This window comes from Myripristis murdjan, chromosome 11, assembly GCF_902150065.1.
Source record: "Myripristis murdjan chromosome 11, fMyrMur1.1, whole genome shotgun sequence".
NCBI lineage: Eukaryota > Metazoa > Chordata > Actinopteri > Holocentriformes > Holocentridae > Myripristis > Myripristis murdjan.
The window spans coordinates 21,393,087-21,414,817 of NC_043990.1; the positions used below are offsets into that span (position 1 = coordinate 21,393,087).

General features: G+C 43.3%; 1 protein-coding gene across 1 annotated transcript in view; it reads left to right on the top strand.

The window, feature by feature from the left end:
• Positions 1-21,731, top strand: part of rims3 (regulating synaptic membrane exocytosis 3) — a 37,389-nt gene that overhangs the window by 2,154 nt on the left and 13,504 nt on the right. The window contains exon 2 of the mRNA XM_030063517.1: positions 8,333-8,654. Within this exon, the coding sequence (XP_029919377.1) occupies positions 8,390-8,654 (265 nt within the window). The 5' untranslated portion in view covers positions 8,333-8,389. The remainder of the gene's footprint in view (positions 1-8,332; positions 8,655-21,731) is intronic.

Consider the following 21,731-nt stretch of genomic DNA (forward strand, 5'->3'; position numbering starts at 1 on the left):
AGAAATGATAGTTGGAAAGGGCAAAGGCAAAGTCCAGTGCAAAAGATACACCCACTCCCACACACACATCTGACCACACTTCAGATCTGTGGCTGGCTGCTGCTGGTCTGCGCCCTCTTTGAAATGAAAATCAAATGAAAACAACCAAGGGGGGGGAGCAGACACTTATCATAGTAATGAGCATGTTTCAGTGTATATTTGTGTGTGTGTGTGTGTGTGTGTGTGTGTGTGTGTGTGTGTGTTTGCATGCATGTACCATGCCTCAACCATCTGCAGGGCACAATGCTCCAGCCAAATGGTATGTATTATCAAAGAGAGCGGCTGTGATTGGTTGGATAAGAGTGGTTGTTCGATTTCGTGCATCACTCCCCACTTCAGACTGGACTTGCTAATGAGGCACCATAGTGTTGTGTAATATCACTTTGCGCACTCACTTCCACATGCAGCCACACACACAGGGGTCCAACCGATACACGATTTTAAACTCTTATAACGTTATAGATATTTTTGGATTTAGCTTCCTCATGGACAATGATTGTTTTCCTTTGTCAGTGCATCTGTAAATTTTACCATTTTATGCCAATTTTTAAATTAATTATTCATCGTTTCCCATAGAATTTGATTTTTGGCATGGTGGCAAAGCCTTTGAACCAGCATTTAGACTACAAGGCTCTACAACTCTACTTTGAACCCATGGCGATAATTATAGCACATTCAGTTTGTGTAGAATTGGATCAAAACAGCCCATTAGAATCAATTCAGGTCAGGGCTTTCCATAGACAAGCACTGTTGTTTTGATTAATTATACATAAAAAAAAATTGAATCAGACTCCATTATATCCATGATATCAGAGGTGGATGACACCAGCGGGCTAATAACCAATTTTTAATAAAAGGATAATATCGGCCTGACAGATGAGCAAATCAGTGTGTCGGTCTAACCCCAATACACACACGCACTCACACACAACTCAAGAATGAGGTCACAGATAAAAGGGTGATGGGAGAGAGACAGACTGAAAGCAGAAGATATACGTCTTAAAACATGAGAGAGAGAGAGACATATATAGCTCTTATCTTGTCCTCCCACAGGATCGGACTATGTTCCGATGCACACACTCCTTCTGGAGGTTTAGCAGTAAATAAAGCAGGGAGGTGTGTACCAGTTGACCTCAACGCTACAGTCCATGCTGTCTAGGCTGCTCTCGGTGTTTGGGACATGGTAAGTGGGGTGAGATGCTCTGTGCCACTCTGCCCCAGGCTGGCTACCAGCATCCCAGGTGGGATGGAGAAATGGAGGGCTAGCGGAAGGGTCGGGAGAAATGTCATTGGCCGCATTAGTCACCAGAGAAAGCAGGCCATGAGTCAGGAAAGCTCCCAGTCTCATCCATCACGCCCCTCTTAACCCACTTTCCCTGCAGCCTGGTCACTCCGGCTTTTTATTTTTCTATTTTCTGCTAGCCCTCCATCCCCCCTACTGCTGACAGAGTAACTTTTCCACTCTACTTTTGATGCTGATGAAAACGGGGGGAGAGGGCGAGGAAGATAGAATTGTTCTGTGCAGGACAGATTGTATTAGTGGGTTCTGGCAAGGTAAAAGAAGAAGAGATTAAGGGTCAACTTTTTCTTTAGGAGTGCCACCAGGAAATCAGTTTTTTTTTTTTTTTACCAAACAACTTGTACACCACAAGGAGATAAATTGGACAATTAAAGGCGGTCGATGTTTTCTGTGTCACTGTAGCGAGAGAAGGGAGACAGGATAGAGAAATAAAGCAGCGTGTCTCATTGTTCTCACCTGATTCCCCATGGTGGCGTATGAAGAGGAACCTTGTGAGGCAGTGAGACCGCTGTGGGGTGATAGTGATGATACGAGAGAGGTCCCACTCCTCCGAAAGACTGCCTGCTCAAATCCTGGATGTGGTATTTGATTCGCCGCTGAGGTGGAAACGCTGCGTTGCAAGCTCAGCTGCACAGGGATTAGTGAGGAAAATGAACGCTGCCGACGAGTGAATGAACACATGAAACGATACTCCAAGGGGGGAGGTGGGGAGGGGGGGTTTGGTGATGGCTATCAAGGTGACTTGCTAGCATTCCTTAATGGTAGCATTTTATTTTTATTGTTGGTTTATTGCCACTGAAATGTATGTAACCACCTTCCCTAAAACTGTGTATGCATGTGTGTGTTTGTGTATGAACATTTAAAACCACACTTCTACCTGATGTACAGTGTAGGACACAGCATCCCATATATAAATGCATCCTTTTTGTTTGTGGAATAGAATTTAATTACATTTTAGTATAGCTCTTTATGACATGAAATTCAGAGTATAATATAATATATATAATAATAATGATGATTTTCTGTTTGTTTATAATGGTTTGTTCTTTGCCTTATGATGATAAGACATCACAGTTTACCCAGCTTTACATTTGTTGTTACATAACCATTCACAGCTGCACAGCACATCGACAGCATTATAACATCATTTTATACCCTGAAACGTCTCGAACACACTGATCTGACCCTTTTATTTATCTATCATGTTCTGCTCCAGAAACTCTAAACCTTTCCTTCCCGGACACGCCTACAGAGCATGGTTCAGGCAATTTGTCTGAAAACATGGTGTGACCGAATTGAATTTATGTCTGCTGTCACAAGGTGATGTAGAGGGAGTGACTCAATGACTCACCTCATTAAAGATTTTATTGGATAAAATTTGATTGGGCCAGTGGGAGGGGCAAAACCAAAGCTCCATATGAATTTCCTTCTGTTCATTTCACGGCTGTTAGTATTTGATTCAGATTTGACTGTGTGTGTCACCAGCCATATTATTGCGCTGCAATGTGTGAAATGTGAAATTTCTGAATACTTAATCGCTGTATGACTGTATCTGGTCAATTTATTCCGATGCCCTCGGTCAACTGGATGCTGTGAAAAATCGAATCTGTGTCAAAGCAAAGTGTTTTACAAGGGATCTGGATGTTTGTCCAAGTCCATCGGCCAAGACATCGGTGTCGACGCCCTCCGTCATTCAATATTTTGGCTCCCTCCTCATCTACACTCTGGCACGGACACTCGGTGCAGCATGTGTGTGTTCGCGCTTCGCTGGGTTTCTCTGTGTGTGTTTTTGTGTGTGTTCCATTTGGCTCTCAGTCGCCGCACGGCCTGGCACTCTCACTGTGTGTTTTCTTGTGTGTGTGTGTGTGTGTGTGTGTGTGTGTGTGTGTCTAGCTGCGAAACCGGCCTTCTGCTCTCTCGCCTTGAGAGACCCCTTACGATCAGAGAGATACATCAGACACACACACACACACATACACAAAGACATCAGGCCAAACACAAATGCAGCAGGCACCAGGCCTCCCCATATTGCAGCCTGGGATATTGCCATGGTAACCTCAACAGGAAGTGTGTTACAGCTCCTGCCTGCCCTTGTGCACTACCGGTGTGATTTTGCATTATGGATTTCTCCATGTTGCACTCAAGTCACCCTGGATAATAGCATTGACATCAATGAAAAAAAAATGCGAAAAGCAATCATAGCACAGCATAAACATACAATGTGCTCATTTCTGCATCATAACTTGCATACAACCAGTTTGCGCGCACTATGATATACTCACCAGGTTCATCTCCTCGAGCACAACGGGTATGTTGTCACAGCTTTTTTTCTTCCTGCACGGAGATTATTTCTGACAGCAAAATACTGTCTGCTATGTAGGGTTTTTCAGCACTTTATCTTTGCTGAGCATGCAGTCACTTCTCAGCATCATCCTGCTGTGTGTTATGTATCTTATTATGTGCATATTACGATGCAAAGTCCTTTTTAGTCGGCTGCTGAGTAGTTCAGCTGCTTTAATGAACCTTGATTAGGTACACGCATACACACACATAAATAAAGGCCAAAACAGGGTTAGAGGGCAGGAGTGCAGACGGGTGGAGGAGGAGCTGATGGCCACCAGGCTGTGACCGTGTGTGTGTGTGTGTGTGTGTGTGTGTATGTGGGGGTGATCATGCTGATGGGAGGGGAAATAAATGAGCTCAGAGATGAGGAGTTGGAGAGCACAGAGACATATGGCAGGGGAGCTGTCTGGCACTGAGATGAAGATAGATGGGCTCTGGTCCTCCTTTAGGTCCAGTAAAACGCTCCGTATGGGGACAGGTACACGGTGACAACTTAAAGGGGCAGTGCTGCAGATGTTAGAGGTCGTAAGAATCACATAGAAATCAGATTTAATCCAAAGATAACATTTTAAGGTAGAATAAATGGGCAATGCATCTTGAGAAAAATATTTCCCCCCTTTTTCAGCTGAATCTTAAGATTACATGCATCTTTAGGGCCGGGGTTACAGTAATGTTTATATTTTGTCCACTTCTAATAAAACTACAGATTTTCTCTTAACATGTAACTTGATTTGTAAGCCTGGGACTCTGCAGCACCAGAACTGATACCCTTGAATTTTTTTTTTTTTTTTTAAATGATCCTCATCAAGAAAAAAATGTAGCCTCTTGCAGTTTGAAAAATTCACTAGTCAGTGTTGAACTTAAAATTTGTTTTTGTATTAATGCAGTTTGTATTTACATCAAATAAAGAGAAATCACCCATTCTGTCTGTCTTAGAAATACTTCCAAAACCTTTAGAAAAAAACGTTTGTCATTAGGAGGATAAATCTGATCAATCTGAAGACCCGGATCTCAGTCTTGCAACCAAGCTGTCAAACGTGAACTCCACAGGTACACAACTGTAGACAATTACCAGTGTCACTTGTCAGTGCAGAGCCACGGCAGCCATTAGCATTGCTCCGGCATACAGTGTACTGTAGCTCACCTTGTGGCACTCAGCAGCATCTCCTCTGTTCACGAGACAGAGAGAGAAGGAGAGAAAGAGAGAGAGAAAGAGAGAGACTTGTTAACTTTGACGCCAGTAAAGTAAGTTGAATTGAACTGAAACTGGGAGCGAGCAAGAGAGAGCTCCTTATTGTAAAGAGGAAGGGAGGCATGGCTACATTTCTCATTTGTTGTCACTACCACTGTCATGTTTCTGTATTCTCCTGCCTTGCTCTCGCTCCATTATTTTACTCAGCTCTTGTCTGGCCCCTCCCGCAGTCTTTTTTTTCTTCTTTATGTCCATTCATTATGAAGCATCCTCTCCTCCCACGTTCCACCCTGCCCTTCTTGTTCCTTCGCTCATTCTCTGTCTTTACGCTTTTTTCTCTGAGAGAGAATTATTCTGTTTGTCTTCCTCCTTGCGCGGTCTTCTCATTCTCTCCCCTACCCTCATTTTCTCCTGCTCTCCTCGCTGTGTGTTCAAAGCACGGAGGCCCCTCAGAGAGCATGAGAGAACCATGCATGGTGTGGAATAGAGAAGAGGCGAGAGGGAAAGTAGGGAAGAGAGAGGGGGGGGGGAGAGAGGCACCCGAGTGTCACTTCACTCGAGTGCAGGATTAATGCCTCCCCCTTTCCTCTAACTTCTCGCTCGTCGTCTCTTTGTCTCGCATGCTCTCTCTGTCTCTATAGCTGACCCTCACTATCCTTTTCCTAATCACAACAAATGTCACTGCAGTAGCTCTGTATAAAGCACACCGGTTTTACCCCCCTCCTCCGTTATTAGGAGTTTCATTACAAAATGCCAAAATTTGCCCTTTACTACATCAGTACATCTCTCGTCAGTAGCACCCGGCTTGGTTAACGCTGTTATTCTAAATGCAACCTGTCACAAGTGCCTGTCAGCAGACATTTTTGGGCAGTAAGCATTGTGTTTGTGTTGGTGTGACAGGGATAGGGAGCTGATGATTTGCAGAGACACGTGAATGACAGTACATTTTACTTTCCTCGGCTCCACAGCGGATGATGACATTTTAAGGGCAGTTTCACTCTGGAGTATCTGGATCATTTATATTTCATTATTATTTCATTATTGTTTGGGAGCAGGGCTGGTCACTATATTGATATTTTATAGATAATGTGATATAAGATGGTAGATATTAGGGATGATATGCTTATGTCCTGATTACCTCGCAATTCTACGAGTACTGCAATTTGAAATTACAGTGTATTGTGATTTTTGTATTTGAATCATATTGATTCATCAATGAATTTTTCCCCCACCACCTCTAATAGATATCATGTGGGATTTGAGATTTTATGATATGGCATAAACGTCTTTTCTTGGTTTTACAGGCTGCAGTACAGTAAAGGAATGCAATTATTTATTTTTTATTAGACAGTTGTAGCTGCTGTGTTATTTTCCTCTAACTGCTTGATAATATAATGATTCCTTATTAACAATCTCTTGTGTGTAAATATCTAACAGTCATCTAAATATCATCAAGATATCAATATCAAGATTTGGGGTCAAAAATATTGTGATATTTGATTTTGCCAATATCACTCAGCCTTATATGGGAGTCTGTCTGTTCTTGTGCTATAAAACATTTGTGCAGTATGCCCTGTGATCTCTTTCTTTTATGTGGCTGTGTGTAAATATTACTGTATAATCATGCATGCATGCCTGTGTGGGTGTAAGCGTATGCAGGTAGATTTTAGGTGTATGTGTGTCAGGCGTGCATGCCAATGTGCAGCTTCGCTTTTGGCACGAACCAAGTTTTGCAAGTCCTGATTAAAAGAGCTCTGAGATATCACAAGACAACAAGGCTGCACTGTCTATGCGGGGAAAGAGAGAGAGGGAGAAACGAACCGAGGAGGGAGATGAAACATGTGAGAGAGCAGAAAGAGGAGAGGCCTTTAGAAAACGGGAGCTAGACGGAAGAAGAGAAAGAAAGAAAGAGAGATAAAAAGGACTGTGGGAGCACGGTGTGTGAGTGGAGTGGTCGGACACAGTGCACCTACATATTTAATGTGCCCTTGGGCTGTCGGTTTAGTCTCAGCATAATCACTCTGCTATTAGGAGAGAAGGGCAGAGGAGAGAAGGAAAGGAGCGAAGAAGAGGAGGAGGAGGAGAGGAGCAGGAGGTAAAACGAGAGGCGCAGTGATAGAGGAGCTCAGCAACAACAATTGGAATCGGTTAGATGATGCAAAGTTTCTCAAAGTTTGGTGTATTTGTTGGTGTGCAATGATACCCTCCTACAACTTGGCCAAAAAGTGATGACTTGTGCTACAGAGTGTATCTTTTTATTTAGCATTTATTTTACCTGGAGGTCCTATTGACAGTAAAAATCTCTTTACAAGAGAGGCTTGGCCATGGTAGCAGCCATACAAAATCACAGCACACTGGATTAAAATGCAACTTATACAACATGAATGTATCATGGCGTATATGTTGCATTTTGTATTATACTATTACTATACTAAAATGCTGTTTTCCTCAGGTCTGTCTAAAGCTGGGGTGCATGAAAAACCACTTGAAAATCTAGCTTGGACCTAAGATTTATTTCTTAAGCGAATTAGCTCTGAAAGACCAGGGATTGACCCTACTGCTAAAGCTAAACTTCTTAATGGGGACATGTTTATCACAGATAGACAGGAAATTTGAGTAAAAATATTCCCATGCCAGTTCAACATCTGGAATCAGAGTAACTCAGCAAAGATCACTCTAGTATCTCATGCAGGAAAGGCTGCTTTTCAGAGTTTTCAGAATATCCTTTGAAAGTAGAACAGGGTTTTATCTTGGGGATTTTTGCATTTCTGACACAAGCAATTGCACGATGATCACTTACGTCATTGCAAGATATGCCAGTTGAGGTGCACTGGTGAGATGTATTTGTTATAATTAAATCAAGCAAGGTAGATTTGTCACTGTCACTGTTTAAGGTCAGGCGCAGAAGAAGTCTCCAAAATAACACACAAGACAAATACCGGCTGACAGGGTCACCCCTCAACAGCAGGCCAGCCCTGACATTTTTGTGTGTGTGTGTGATTTGGGATATTTACTAACTCATTTTAACAGTCTGCTACCATCTGCACTGTCCTCGCCTGCTGACCTTTGTGCTCTGCTGTGATGTGGTTTTTCTCTTTGTTTTCTCAGTTCACAAAACTGTTGGAGATCAAGAAGACTTTTTCAGAGCCTCATGCTTTTTATCTGTCTTTTTATTGGGCAGGAAGTCATTTCTGCTGCCTCTGCAATAAGCAGGTAATTTAATTGAAAAGCGAACTGTGGGTGAAATTCAAACTCGGCGTCCTTCAGCTCCAGGGTGCTACTGCAGCTGTAAGACAAGCCATTATACTGTATTTCAGCAGGCACACTGCACATCAAGACGTCCTTATATATTTGTGCAGTTCCCTGCTGCTCTCTCACCCCTCCTCTCCTCTCTTTCACTCCCCGCCTTCCTCTCCTTCTGTGTCCCCTCAACCTTGTCGTCTCTCCTCTTTCCCCAGCCCCGCTCCGCTTTTCCCGCCCCCCCTAGCCCATAGGCCCCCCAACCCAGTGGGACCATGATGCTCAGCAGCTCGGTGGAGGTGCCCAGCCCGGGCGGGCTAAGCGGCCTGAGCGGGCTGAGCGCGGCGGCCCGGAACGTGGTGCGCTCCTCCAGCATCTCGGGGGCCATGTACAGCCTGGAGAAGAGTCCTGGCAGCGGGGGCCCAGACTCTGCATCCCTGGCCGGCAACAAGAAGAGGCGCTCCAGCCTCGGTGCCAAGATGGTGGCCATCGTTGGGTTGTCGCAGTGGAGCAAGAGCACGCAGCAGCTCAACCAGCAAGGTCAGTGTGCGCAGTCATGGGCTCTTCATCTCCTTAACTTATTTCTCATGAAGTTTTAGCATTAACACTCAAGTTGTTTATGCAGTTCTTCCTCCTCTCTTCACTCTGTACTTCTTACCATTACTGTGTTCCAGAAGGGTTAAAGCAACTTTCACATTCAATGCAGTTATTTTTTTTTTTTTCTCTGTTCTGTCCTTGCCATTGTCTGGCTTACTTTCCTTTACATCCTTGTTGTACCCCACTTTTTTTCTCTCATCCCAGGCTCTCTATTCTAACCTATTTTTCTTCCTGTTAACACCCCCAACACACTTATTTTGTTTCCAATCTCACCATTCCAGCTAGGTCAGTGTGACTTTAGAGTGACATCCTCTTAACTCCCTTCCGCCCTCTCTGGCTCCTTCACTCTTCTTCCTCCCTTCTTCTCATTTTCAGATTCCATAATTGCCCTCTTCCACCCTTATTCTCTTACTTTTCTGTCCTCTCTCCTTTGGGTCTGTCTTAATAGTGGATTCTGATAGCTATAAATGTATGAGGATATGAGTCTGTTGGTTCAGAGCTGGGGGTTTGAATTTGAAGCTGCAAATGATATTGATTTCCAAATGGAGAGTGGATTTTAAATAGAGAAGATTTTTAATCATCTTTAACCTCCTGGCAAAGGTTTGTATTATCAATGGAAAATCTTAAATGCATCCAGTGCTTTGCTGCCTCAGTTACATTACTAATTGATGCTATAAATTGGAGTAACAGAATTTCAGCTACTGTTGTTCTGGTGTGTAATAATACTAGTGTAAATGTAAAGAGAATTTGTTGGACTATCTGTCTCGGTTAATTACTCACCATCTCCTCTCATATTCAACAAGCTCTCAGTGTCTATCTTTTGTGGCTCTCTCATTATAATGACTCCTTTTCAAAAGGCTTCAACACTGATTGTGTATCAAACTCTGAAACGTTCATAGCCTGCATACCTAAGCAGCAGCCATTGAGCCTGGTGACTGTGTTGCAATGATAGTGGCAGTATGTTCTAATATGTCTCCTGTTGGGTGTAATTATAGAGGCTGTGCAGCTGCAACAAAAGTGTTTCTGACTTTGCGCCTCAATGGCAAACACAAACCCACTGACTCTCAGTGGGAAATCAGAAAACATGTTGCAAATGGTTGGTTAAGACTGGGGGGCAGGGCCAGGAGGGGCACAGGATGCTGCTCTTTACAGTGTCCTCTGTGTCTTCGTCATCATTATTTCCTTCAAAGGTAGGCTGGTTCATTATTATCCCTCTACGCCGGCGACAGCCATGAGCATTATGTTTTTGGGTTGTCCATCTGTCCATCTGTCCACCCATCCATCCTTCCATCCCATCCTCATGAACGTGTGATTAGATTTTAGTGGTCAAAGGTCAGGGTCGCTGTGATCTCACGTCTATCCCATCCTCGTGATCGAAATAGGGAATTTCATTATATCTGGTACAGGTGTCCACATGGACTCAAGGAAAACCTGATTAGAATTTGGAGGTCAGAGGTCAAGGTCAGTGTTAGGCCATGACTCAAAAATTCATGGACTACTTATGACAAACTTTCACACAAATGTCTAATAGGATAAAGGGATGATGTCTTAACATTTTATATCTAAAAGTTCAAAGGTCCACTTCACGGTGACGTCATATTGCTCTGCAGAAACACTTTTCTTGCCATAACTCAGGAACACAAGGGGAGATGGTTACCATATTTCCCAGTTGGTGGGATACTGAATGGGTCCCTTGCTGAAAAGAGCCTCAGAGTTTTGAATCCAGTCCAGCTTTTTATTGATTTGGACCTCAAGGTGTTTGAAGGAGTGCATCCTCTTCACTTCCTCTCACTGAATGACAACCAGGACAAGGGGCCTCCTGTTCCTCTGGTCGTCCACCACAAGCTCATTCGTTTTGCTGATATTGACCATCAGGCAATTGTCATTGCACCATGTGATGAAGCTCTCCATCAGGGGCGTCATGCAAACCAAAATTTGGGCGGGCACAATTACATCCTAAGTTTTGGAGTTGTAAAACTTCATTATGTCAGTTTTAGCAGCTCAGTTCACTGCCACAGAAAATTGTGAAGAAATCTTTTATTTAATTTATTTTCCAGGGCTCATTTTGCATCTGGAATCTAACACGCCACTGGCTGCTGATTGGCTAGTATTATTGCTGGCCCCGCCCTCCTCACTGGCATTAACAATGGTTGCTATGCCACAGGGCCCGATAAAGCATCGGTGGGCTGATACAAATTTGAGATTGTAAATGATGGGTGGATTTGTGGGCCAATTCTTGTTTGTTTTTCCGGGGACATCATTTCCCTCAGAAAACTTTTCATTTATATAACCTAGACTGCAACATCCATGCCAAAACTAAGAAAAATATGTTTTCCTCCCGGAGGTTTTAGGCCGGAGGTGGATGGAGAATATCCACGTTTACTACCTGGTCTCAGTGTAGTGTAATCACAAACAAGATAAAGACCACACCGAGAAAAAAAAGGCTTCTTCCTGGAGCCAAAATCGAAAACAGGAAAGAGGCTTGTACAGAAACAACTGAACAAAGTAAATCAAACAAAATGAGCAAGCAGGAAACAAAGGCTACAGACCAACATGAATACTAAACCGAACAACTAATGAAGCAATAATTAACGGAAGCTGTGACAGCAGGCACCACAGTGCATCCAGAGTCCACAACATGCACTTTATTTTGTTGCACGTAGACTTTGAGTGTACAGACTGCATATATATATGCAATATAGAATTAAAATGGATTATTGTGAATTAATTCCATGTTGAATTTTAGATGGCTAAATAGAAATGCAAAATAACTGCCTTGAACTATGTGCAGTGCTTATACTGTTTTTGCTTTCAAGGGCTCCTCTGTGTTATTTCATTTCTACAGCAGATTGAGGTGGATTCTGATTCTGACTGAAGCTGCAGTGGCTTAAATGGAAAAAGCTCACTATTCTTAGCTAAGCAATGCAGCATTTCCTGACTTTGCGAAGAAGTTCCTCAAGGATTGTTAGAGTTACGAGACCTTTTGGGAAGCACACCCCTGCTGTGGGTGGGGCTGGGTGGGTTCGGGTTCGGGTTCAGGGGGATGGGAGGGATTGAGGATTCATCCTGTCAGCAGCTCCATGCCGGCAACTGTGGCTTCAGTATGTCTCTATTTCATCTCTGTGAATTCCACCTCTCTGTTCTCACACGATTCAATCCGTAATGGTACACATCCTCAATGTATGAAGAAAACACAGGCAGGTGTGCATTTCTCTCGTACTCATAGCTGCTGTGAATCGGTTGACGCTGAGAGATGAGGGAGAAGAAAGTTGGCCATTTTTCACAAGAGAGGAGGAGCATCGGCAAGAGGAGAAATGAAAAAAAGAAAAAAGTACTTGATACTCATCCTCATGCCAGCTCTGACATCGTCACCATATGGTCAAAGGGTAGTGCTACACACACACACACACGCACATATACACACACACACACACACAAATCCCTCCTCATTACCTGTCCCTGCTACCCATCAGTTTGTGATGGCTGATGCTCTAGTACACAGCGTGCATGCATACACACACATATACATACACACACACACACACACATACACAAGGCGCACTCAAGCACAGCTGACACTTGTCTGACGCAGGGAGAGCTGTCGATATTTTCACCAGAGGGGCTTTCATGTCTCTCTGTTCTCCATGATGAAGAGAGCACAATGGAAGGGGAAGGGGGGGATGTGGAGGTTAGAAAAAAAAGGAGAGGTTGGGGAGATGGAGGAGAGGAAGGGGTAATGGGGGGGGGGTTAGGTGTCTAAATTTAGATGTTCTCAGCTGCCAGAGGAACACATCGCGCCTGGAACAGAATCAGAATCGCAGTATAACCCCCCCTCCTCCTCTTCCTCTTCCTCTTCCTCCTCCACCACCACCTTCATCTATTCCTCCTTACTGCATCTCTCCTTCCTGTGGCAGCATCATCTTCGACTCCTCCTGCTTCAGTGTCAGTAGCTGTGGTGCTCACATCTGAGTCCAGCACTTTTTTTTGTGCCCCAATATCCCTCTTTGCCCTCTTTGAGCTCACGCTCGGCTGCTGCTGGAACAAGACTATAGCCAAATTGCCTCGGGCAGGCTTGACCAAACGCTCCGATTGATTTTAAGTAAACTTAATCGTAATCGAGGTCTGGAGCTCTTGTGTACAATCAACCGGCGATGGGATTGCATCACCGCGCCATCAGGAATAGGTCATTTCCTGTCAGTTTGATCAGGTTGGGCCTCAAAACCTATTCTTGGAGACAAACAAGGCTGTTTACTGAGTGACCTGGTGAAATTAGAGCAGGGAGGAACAGGCTCCACTAATCTGTTGTTTTCTCTGCCACAGAATACACTCCTGCTACAGGCAAAAAATGGATAGATATAATTAGACGGGTGATCCAGACAGACAGACAGACTGAGGGCCAGACAGACAGGCAGTCTTCTTTCTCAGTCAAGTTACATCAGGGTCCATGTTGTGTTCCTTCCTGGCAGTCATTAACAGCCCAATCAGGTCGGCTGCCACTGCTCCATGTTCCGAGTGACAGATTCATTGATTGGCTGACGGGGTGGGTCAGCCCAGGTACTGGCCCCTTGCTCCGCTCGGTTGGTCAGCTAATAACCAATCAGCCACAGGTTGAATTGCTCCCCTGAGCCAGAAGAGAGAGGAAGTGTGTGGAGAGTAATTTGGGATGTAGGGACTCAGAAAAATAAATGGATTGGTAAGCGGAAAACGAGAAAAAAAAAAACAGCAACAACAACAACAAGACTGCATGCATTTTGATGTATTTGTCCATTGATTAAAGGTACACAATGTAAAACTGCATTAAAATGAGGGCCTGTTAGACCCAGCTGACAAAAAAAGGGGCTTAAGCACCAAAACTCAAAGTTGAGCCTACACTGTTCTTTCTCAGGCCTCACTCACTGATAAATTTTTTATCAGTTGAGTCTAAACAGTCCTCATTCCAATCGACCCCACCCCCACCCCCCCACAGTTTTGCTTAGTGCACCGTTAATTTATTGCCCCCTGGTGTTGTGGAAGCATTTACTGTTGTTGTTAAAGGTATATTGTAACGGTTGCTAACTAAACCTGAAGAAAAGCGAGATCCAAGGCACTCCAAAAATCCTCTAAAAAGCCTTTATTCTGTTTGACTAGTCATAAAAATAAAGGCTTTTAAGAGATCTTTGTAGTGCCTTGGAGCTCTCTTTTTTCCACATGATTACCAATTTTTTTTTTTTTTTTTTTTTTTTTTTCTTATCAAGAGAGCACTCAACCACACAATCTTTTAATATTAGATGCTAAGAAGCTTTCCAGACTCCTATCTGGTAGCTGAATTTGTATATGGTCGTTTTTTGCTTTGGCATGATGAAGTGCTGAATGTGACTGTAGGTGTTTATGATATTATATCATGAGGTGGGGTGTGTGTGTGGTGTGTGGTGAGGGTGGGGGGTGGAAGGGAAGAGTGGAAGAGACCGAGCACTGAGGCGACCGACAGAGACACACAGAAATAAAGAAGACAAAGTGAATGGACAGAGAGGGAGGATATTTCAGCATCTCACCATTAAAGTGCTATTAAGAGGTAATGTGGTTACAGTGTTGTTATTGTGTCAGTGTGTCCGCAGGGCATGTTCTAGCCATGCTGAATTTGTGAATTGGATCCAGTCAATGTACGCCTATCAGCAGAATCTGCCCCGGTAAGCCCTTATGCAAGGAAGTGTTTTCTTAGATTTGTCCAAGCGGGAATCATGTGTTTTTTCTCAAAATAACATCAAAATAACATCAAAGATGTTCATTTCCATCCGTACTAGAAAAATGTTGGTGTTGCTTCCCCTGGAAAAGAGAAGTGTTAAAACCAACAACAGAGAAAGAAACACAGTTTTTTCCCCCTTCCGGTTTCAAAATGCAGATCTCAACTTGACTTAGATTTTAAAGCGTTCTTTGTCTGAGGTGCTTTGGGGGCTTAGATCTTTCCCCAGCTTGATTACAATCCAATGATCAGGCCTTTTGGTCATCATTATTATCCAGCTGACCCATCTCTGCTCTCATCTGACTACGATAACTGCAAGCCCTTTATTACAATTCATAAAATAATCTCAGATAAAATGAACTTCATTGATCCCAGCGCGGAAACTAGGTCATTGCACTAGCAAAGAACAAAGATGTAAGTCAAAGAGCAAAGAGTAAAAAAGGCAATAAAATACATGAATTCACATCATGTGGCATTAAAAATAGATTACTAATACTAATAAAAAGTTTCATATCATTTGTGTCAGGGAATGTTTCATTTCAATAGGTGCTTCTATATAAGGTGTGCCCCCATCTTTTGAATATATGCTCTGGCCTTAAACTAACCTGCCTGCTTGCCAGATCGTTTCTCAGTTTCCTTCATGTAATTTCACTCCTAACACGCCCCTGCCTCCCACTGTGCCATCGCCTCATTATTCTCAGTTTTGTAACAGGCGAGTGTTGGGGATGGCATTTTGGTTCTGTGTTCTATTTATTACCTGCTATTATTAGTATCGGTGAGGAGAAGACGCGCACACACAGACATGCACACACGGTTTCTCAGGTTTAATGGGTGAGTCACTCCTCCACTGAACACGGTCTTATCTCCTGAGCAGGTTTATCCATGACTGAGAAGACAGAGCCAGCAGAGCGGCTCCCGGCGCACTGTCAGTCTGTACAGAGGGACGAGGCTTGCAGAGAAACAAACACCACTGATGAGATTCAGTGCACCAGGAGAGTTAGATTAAAGGAAACCATGCGTGATTGTGTGTGTGTTTTTGGTTTATGTCCCAGTGAAAAGCTTCAACTCCAAGTCCCCTCAGCTCAGTGTGTGTGTGTGTGTGTGTGTGTGTGTGTGTGTGTGTGTGTGTGTCTGCGTGCTCACGAGATGTGTGCACATGGGTTTGGCTGGTGCAGATTCACACTCAATCGCCTTATTCTTTTCTGCTCCATTTAGCGCTCATCCCACTCAACACCCATCCTCTTCTCCTCTCACCCTCTCTTTTCTCTTCCTTTGAATCTGTTTTTTTAATCTGTGGCCTCAGTGTGTTTATTTGCATGGTGCCATAGACACCGCTAGAAGTGCACCAAAGAGAGACCGAGAGAAGAAGAAAGAGAGACAGACTTTCTCTAGGTTTCTGACACAGGAAGATGACCGCTCTCCGTAACATTCCTTAAGTTATGAATGTCTTGTCTTCAGGCCACTAGCCACCACAAACCACAGGGAGTTCTCATCTGTCTGATTACTGCACTTTTGGTGTTGGCATTGCATTAATTCATAGGACAGGAGTGGAGCTCCAGCTGGATTTGAGGGAAATGGGAAATGGTTCTCACCTCTGCCAGCAAACGTTAAAAAGCCTGATTTCCATTACCTCCAACAGTCTGTCAGCACTTATTTTGTTCTCTCTTTGTTCTGCATGATCACAAAAATGTGATTTAATTTGGAGTGACACAGTGCTTACAGGCCAAGAATTATGTTACACAGTCAAGAAGACAACAAAAACTAACAAACTAACAAACACTGTTTGAATAAAAGTCTGCACACCATGACATGTATACGCATATATTTTAGCATGCACAAATATTTTAGGCAGAGCTCTTATTCAACATGTTACATACAGGCCAAAGTCACAATATAAGAACACTTTAGCAAGCTTCAGCAGGAAGAAACGGAAAGTGTGAGAGTGGGAAAGTGTGTGTGTGTGTGTGTGTGTGTGTGATCACTGGCAGTTCCAGAACTAAGAGTCCAATGAGAAAATACACTCGGTGTCACACACAATCTAATCTGTCGAGATCAGATGTGTCTCAAGAATCGATTCTCCTGGTTTTCTGTGTCAGTTTGAGAGTTTCATATGTGGTGTCTGATGATGAATGATGAATTTATCAATCCCCATATTAATGTTTGAGATATGGCCAGAATGGACGGGACTGTTGCCGCTGCTGTGAGGGTAAGCAGATAATGATAACTTCACTAAAACCATTTCTGCTGGATAACATTAAAAAAAAATGTACATTTAGGATCTGAATCTGACTCTGCTGATCACATCGTCCTCCTGTACCTGTTTGCTCATTGTTGTTAATGCTCTAACTGCACCGACGGTGTCTTTTATCAGCATGTGACATTTAACGAGTACCTGACAGAGTAAGCTCTACTGAAGTTACAGCAGTGGGTGAGGGCTGGTCCCATCGCAGAGATCAGTCGAAATGGACTCTGAAAGCACCCAAAACATTAGCTTTAGACCCTGTTTGCAATTTGAGTCCTCAGAAAGTAAGTTATGGATTTCCCATTTTGTACACCTCGAATTTCTCTGCAGGCTTTAGGTTTTGTCTCTTATTACGTTTGAATTTTCTGTGTTTATAGATCACTTGTTTCTGCTCATATCCTTCCTCTCTGTCTCTATCCAGAGGCAAATAGCAATGCTGATAGTCTATATCTTCGGCTCTTGACAGGATAATGTCCCCCTAAAGTCCCAAGGCATAGAAAATTAATGGACTTGTGACTAGTTTCTCAAATGCTTGCAGTGAAAATGTATTGTCACACTCCCCCACACTGAAATAGTTCAGTAGGACAGGCTAATGTGATGCAGCAGGGAGATAAAAATGAAGGCATTTCTTCTGATCTTCCCTGGCTGTCTTTGATACAATAAACACTCTTTGAGATTTTCTGTTTGTATCTCAAATCAGTGAAAATGTGTTGTTGCATCAGCTGTGGCCACAATCTGATATCATCAACTTCAGACGGGTCACAAGTTTCCCAAATAACAACCGCTAACGTCTTTTATACTGTGTGACAGCGCATCACAGGATCGACCTGGCATTTCGGCCGTTTGGGTTGTGTTTTTTTGGGGGGGGTGACTCACACATGCCCTACTTCTAGCTCCGTTTCTGAGTCACAGCTAGGACACAGATTTCAGGAATCTTGGCGCATACATTTTGGAAAGCTTTAAGTGATCAGATCCTTCGGGGGGAAAATTACCACGATAAAGAAATTAGCAAATACCAGGCCTGCAATCTTAGATCAGTCAGCTGCTAGACTGGGAAATGTTAAAGATAATAATGATTATGCCAAGTGTATTGTGGTTTAGGAGTTAGTATGTTTGTGCATGTGAAGAGTCATGTACATCTGATTTGCTCCATCTATAATGTAAAGAACAATGGCTGTTGCTAAATCTCTTTGCAGTCTCACTGTCCTTTTCCAACGATAGGATGACCATGCATGATGACAACACCCGCAAGTTTTCACCATGACTAACCTAAAAGTCCCAGTGTGTGTCTTTATTTCAGACGACTCTGATGTCCTGTTCTCTCCTTTACACCTCCCTCCATTCCATTCAAAGAGTATTGACCTACTGGCTCTCCTGACACATAAAATCTGAAACCTTACTCGTGTCTCTAAAAGCTTTTTCTTCCCCAGCCGTGCTTTTAGAGGCTACTAAATACCGGCGGCGTGGACCCGTGATCACTTATCCCCCCAACCCCAAACCCCACTCCCCCACCCCTCCATCTCAACTTTCTCTTTTTTGTTCATCTTTCCTCTCCCCGCTCCTCTCTCTCATTACCCTCTTTGTGTTTCCTCCTGCTCGCCAAACATCCTAATTCTCTCCCTTATCTCTCCTCCCTTCATCTGCATCTCCTTCGCTCTCTCTTTCAGTCAGTCTCTATCATGTTTTTTCAATCTTGCCCCCCCCCACCCCTCCCACACCCCCCTCCATGTTCCATACTCTATTCTTAGCCAGACAGATTGGTGAGGCATTCAGCTGTGTCCCTCTCTCTTTCCTAGAGACTGTGTACCTGCGTGGCTGTCTGTGTAACTGGATTTAGGCTGAGATAATGATTCCTATGGATGTAAAACATCTTTCAAGACACTGCTACCTGCAAACTGACACAATGACGGCCCTTATATTTAACTACAATGGAGCCCTATGATATGAAGCGTGCCATTACGGCACTGCACTGTGCCAGCGCTCCACTATTGAAAATGATGAAATTGCTATTTCGTCCTCTACTGCGCGTCAGTGTTTTCACACAGCAGAGCCAGCTGAGGTGTTGTTCTCAGTATGTGGGGGGCTTTTAGCTGATCTGGCATCCTCCACTAATAGAGCAAGAGCTCTCAGATTTGGCAACCCCCACTGAAAATGAGCAAGAGCACTTAGTGGCACCCCAGCAAGGCTTTAATAGGCAGAAAATTACAGTGTGTGTCACCGAGTTGAAACGTGTGTGAGGTGAGTCACCCTGGTGTGTGTGTATGTCCGTGTCTAACAGAACTATAATCTGGGTTTCATTACCACTGTAAACACACACTTACACACAGAGCCTATACAAGCCTGCTGTATTTCTGTGGCTTGCTCCCTCTCCATGCCCTCCCCATCTTTTGGCCAAAATGGTGCAGCGAAAGAAAAAGGGGGCACGTGAGTACGGCTCTTGGTGCATAGGAGCAACACACACGCATACACACAGGCACACACCAGTCTGTTGCACTCTGACCAGACATAAACAGGTTGATTTTTCAATATGTTTCAAAGTGTAGGGAGGATGTGCAGCTATACTGCATAAAACATTCTTGGTAACAGGTGATAGAATTTCCCTCCTGTTCATTGCAAATCAGTTTGTTGCAAAAATTGTCACGAATTGTATCATTTTCCAGACACTAATGGAGCAATATGCATTATTTTGCCTTGTTTCAAGATAATGATTTCAAGGAAATTCCTGAAACAATTAAAACTGGATTGAAAACCAGTCCAGTTATCCTATTCCATTGGCAGAATTTGCAGCTGCTCAATAACTAGTGAAGATGAACATTTTACTCTCTGTCTCGGTAGGTATAGTGGTAACATTATGTTCAGTGCTAGACATGAGGCAGAGAAGAGTAGGAAAAATATTTATCCACCTGTGTCTTGCTTTGTGCTTCCATCCTTGATTCCTGTGTTTCCTCTCGTCTCCTGCCTTCCTCTGAATCCTGCGCCCATCTTGCATTGCTTAGCCATTAGCTATGAGTTGAGTAATCAAGAGGAAATTGCATCCCAATTAGATTACTCTTTTCCTCGTTGTAATTAATTGTCATTAGTTAGGAGCTTGTGTGGCATATTAACTCACTGACAGACATCCTCTATTGAATAAAGGTTTTATATTTCAAGAAATCATTTCCTATGGAACATGTGACCGAGAAGGGCTAATTGCTTCGCCTTGACCGCTCCTGGGCCTGCATCCCGGCTTGAGCTTCTAATGTGATTCACTCACGCATTCATGCACACACACACACACACACACACACACACACACACACACACACACACACACACGCACGCACACATGCAATGTGACCCAGGCCAGAGAGACTTGTTTTGTTTAATTTGCTCAACAAGCCAATACATTATCGTTAAGGACAGGACAGCACTTGCTGTAGTAGCCAGCAATTAACTGTCCACCACATGTATTTGCACTTGCATGCTTGGTTTGTTGGACTGATGGTAAGAGGTGGCATTAGCTGAAATTTGTAAACAGCTAAATTAAGAGATGTTTTAGCACACATGCAAACGCATTTGCACATACACTCAAAATACAAAAAACATATCACACATCTTTATTCTCCTACCTCACCTTATTGCATTAGTGTATACTATGTTATCTGGTGTTGATATTGTGTAGTATGTTCTTCTCATTTTACACACACAAACACAAACATATACAGTATATATATATATATATATATATATATATATATGAATGATATATAAAGACTTCAAAATTTTTGGGTCCGCTTCAGAATAGGAAATCTTTAATTTTACCAGTGAGCTGAACTGTTAGCAGCACATAGTGTTAGTATTGGTGTTGCATATCCTTCTCCTGAGCTGCTGATCTGCCATTGAGCAAGGCACTGCAACAGTGACTTGTGGTCCAGGGCTGCGGTGCTGCTGGTGACTGTGCACCGTGAACTCCCGAATATGTTGGAAATGTTCACAGAGCTATGTAAATGTCCGTGCCTCGGCAATTACGTAACCTCATGTTATTACCAGGGACTGGGAGGAGGATATACCCGCCTGTGCTCAGTTTACATAACTTTGTATTTGCAGAATAGAGTTTACCCACCTTTATAGGTTTGTATAAATCTATATGACATATATTTATAGTTCATGTCAGAGTAAGTATTCAAATGTCAATGATGTCAATTATGAGGATAAAGGCATAATGTATTTTTCAATGTAATTTTTTTGTCTGTAATGGTGCTTGTTTGCCATATGAGGATTGCTGGAGGTCGTAGTTTACTTAACTTAAAGTGGGTTTAAGGTTAGAGAAAACTTTTTTCCAAGTGGTATGACCATGGCACATCCATACTCAGCTTCAGTGAAGTTACGTCACGCTTATATTGAGTGAAATATTCAAATCCAAGATGCCTTTGTTTTACGGCAGCACCATTACATTAAACAGAAAATATCTAGATGTCTTGTGAATCATTTTATACACATTCCCCTGTAATTCTGCAGGACATATTTGGACTCTTTGGGAACCTTGGGCTCAAACCCACCCGTGGGGGCAGCAGCGTTGAAGCAGTTAACCTCATGCAAACTTGTTGTATAACATGAATAATGTCCCAAACTACAGAATCATATACCTTCCTCTCTTTTTCCTCCATATTGTTCAAACCTTTACCTTGAATCTTCCCTCTGTCCAAATTTAGCAGGGTTTCGGCAGTGGAGCCACCACAACGGATCTCTTATCTCCAACACCCGTGCTTGGTTACTGTTGCTATGCATGGCAGATCGTTGCCGTCACCGGTGCATCCAATAGGCATGTCGGCCGCAGCCAGGGAGTCTAAAAACAGCATTCTATATTACAGCATATAATGAGATGGGCTTCATCAGTGTTCCCTCCAAATGTCAGAGCAGTCTTAATGATCTTCTAAGCACACACACACACACACACATACACACAGACAGAGATACTATACATCATGTGTAAGTGCGCGTGCCTTCACAATGTGTGGCTCTTTTCTGCATTGTTGGCATTTTCAGTAATCCCACCTTTCTTTCTTTCTTTCTTTCTTTC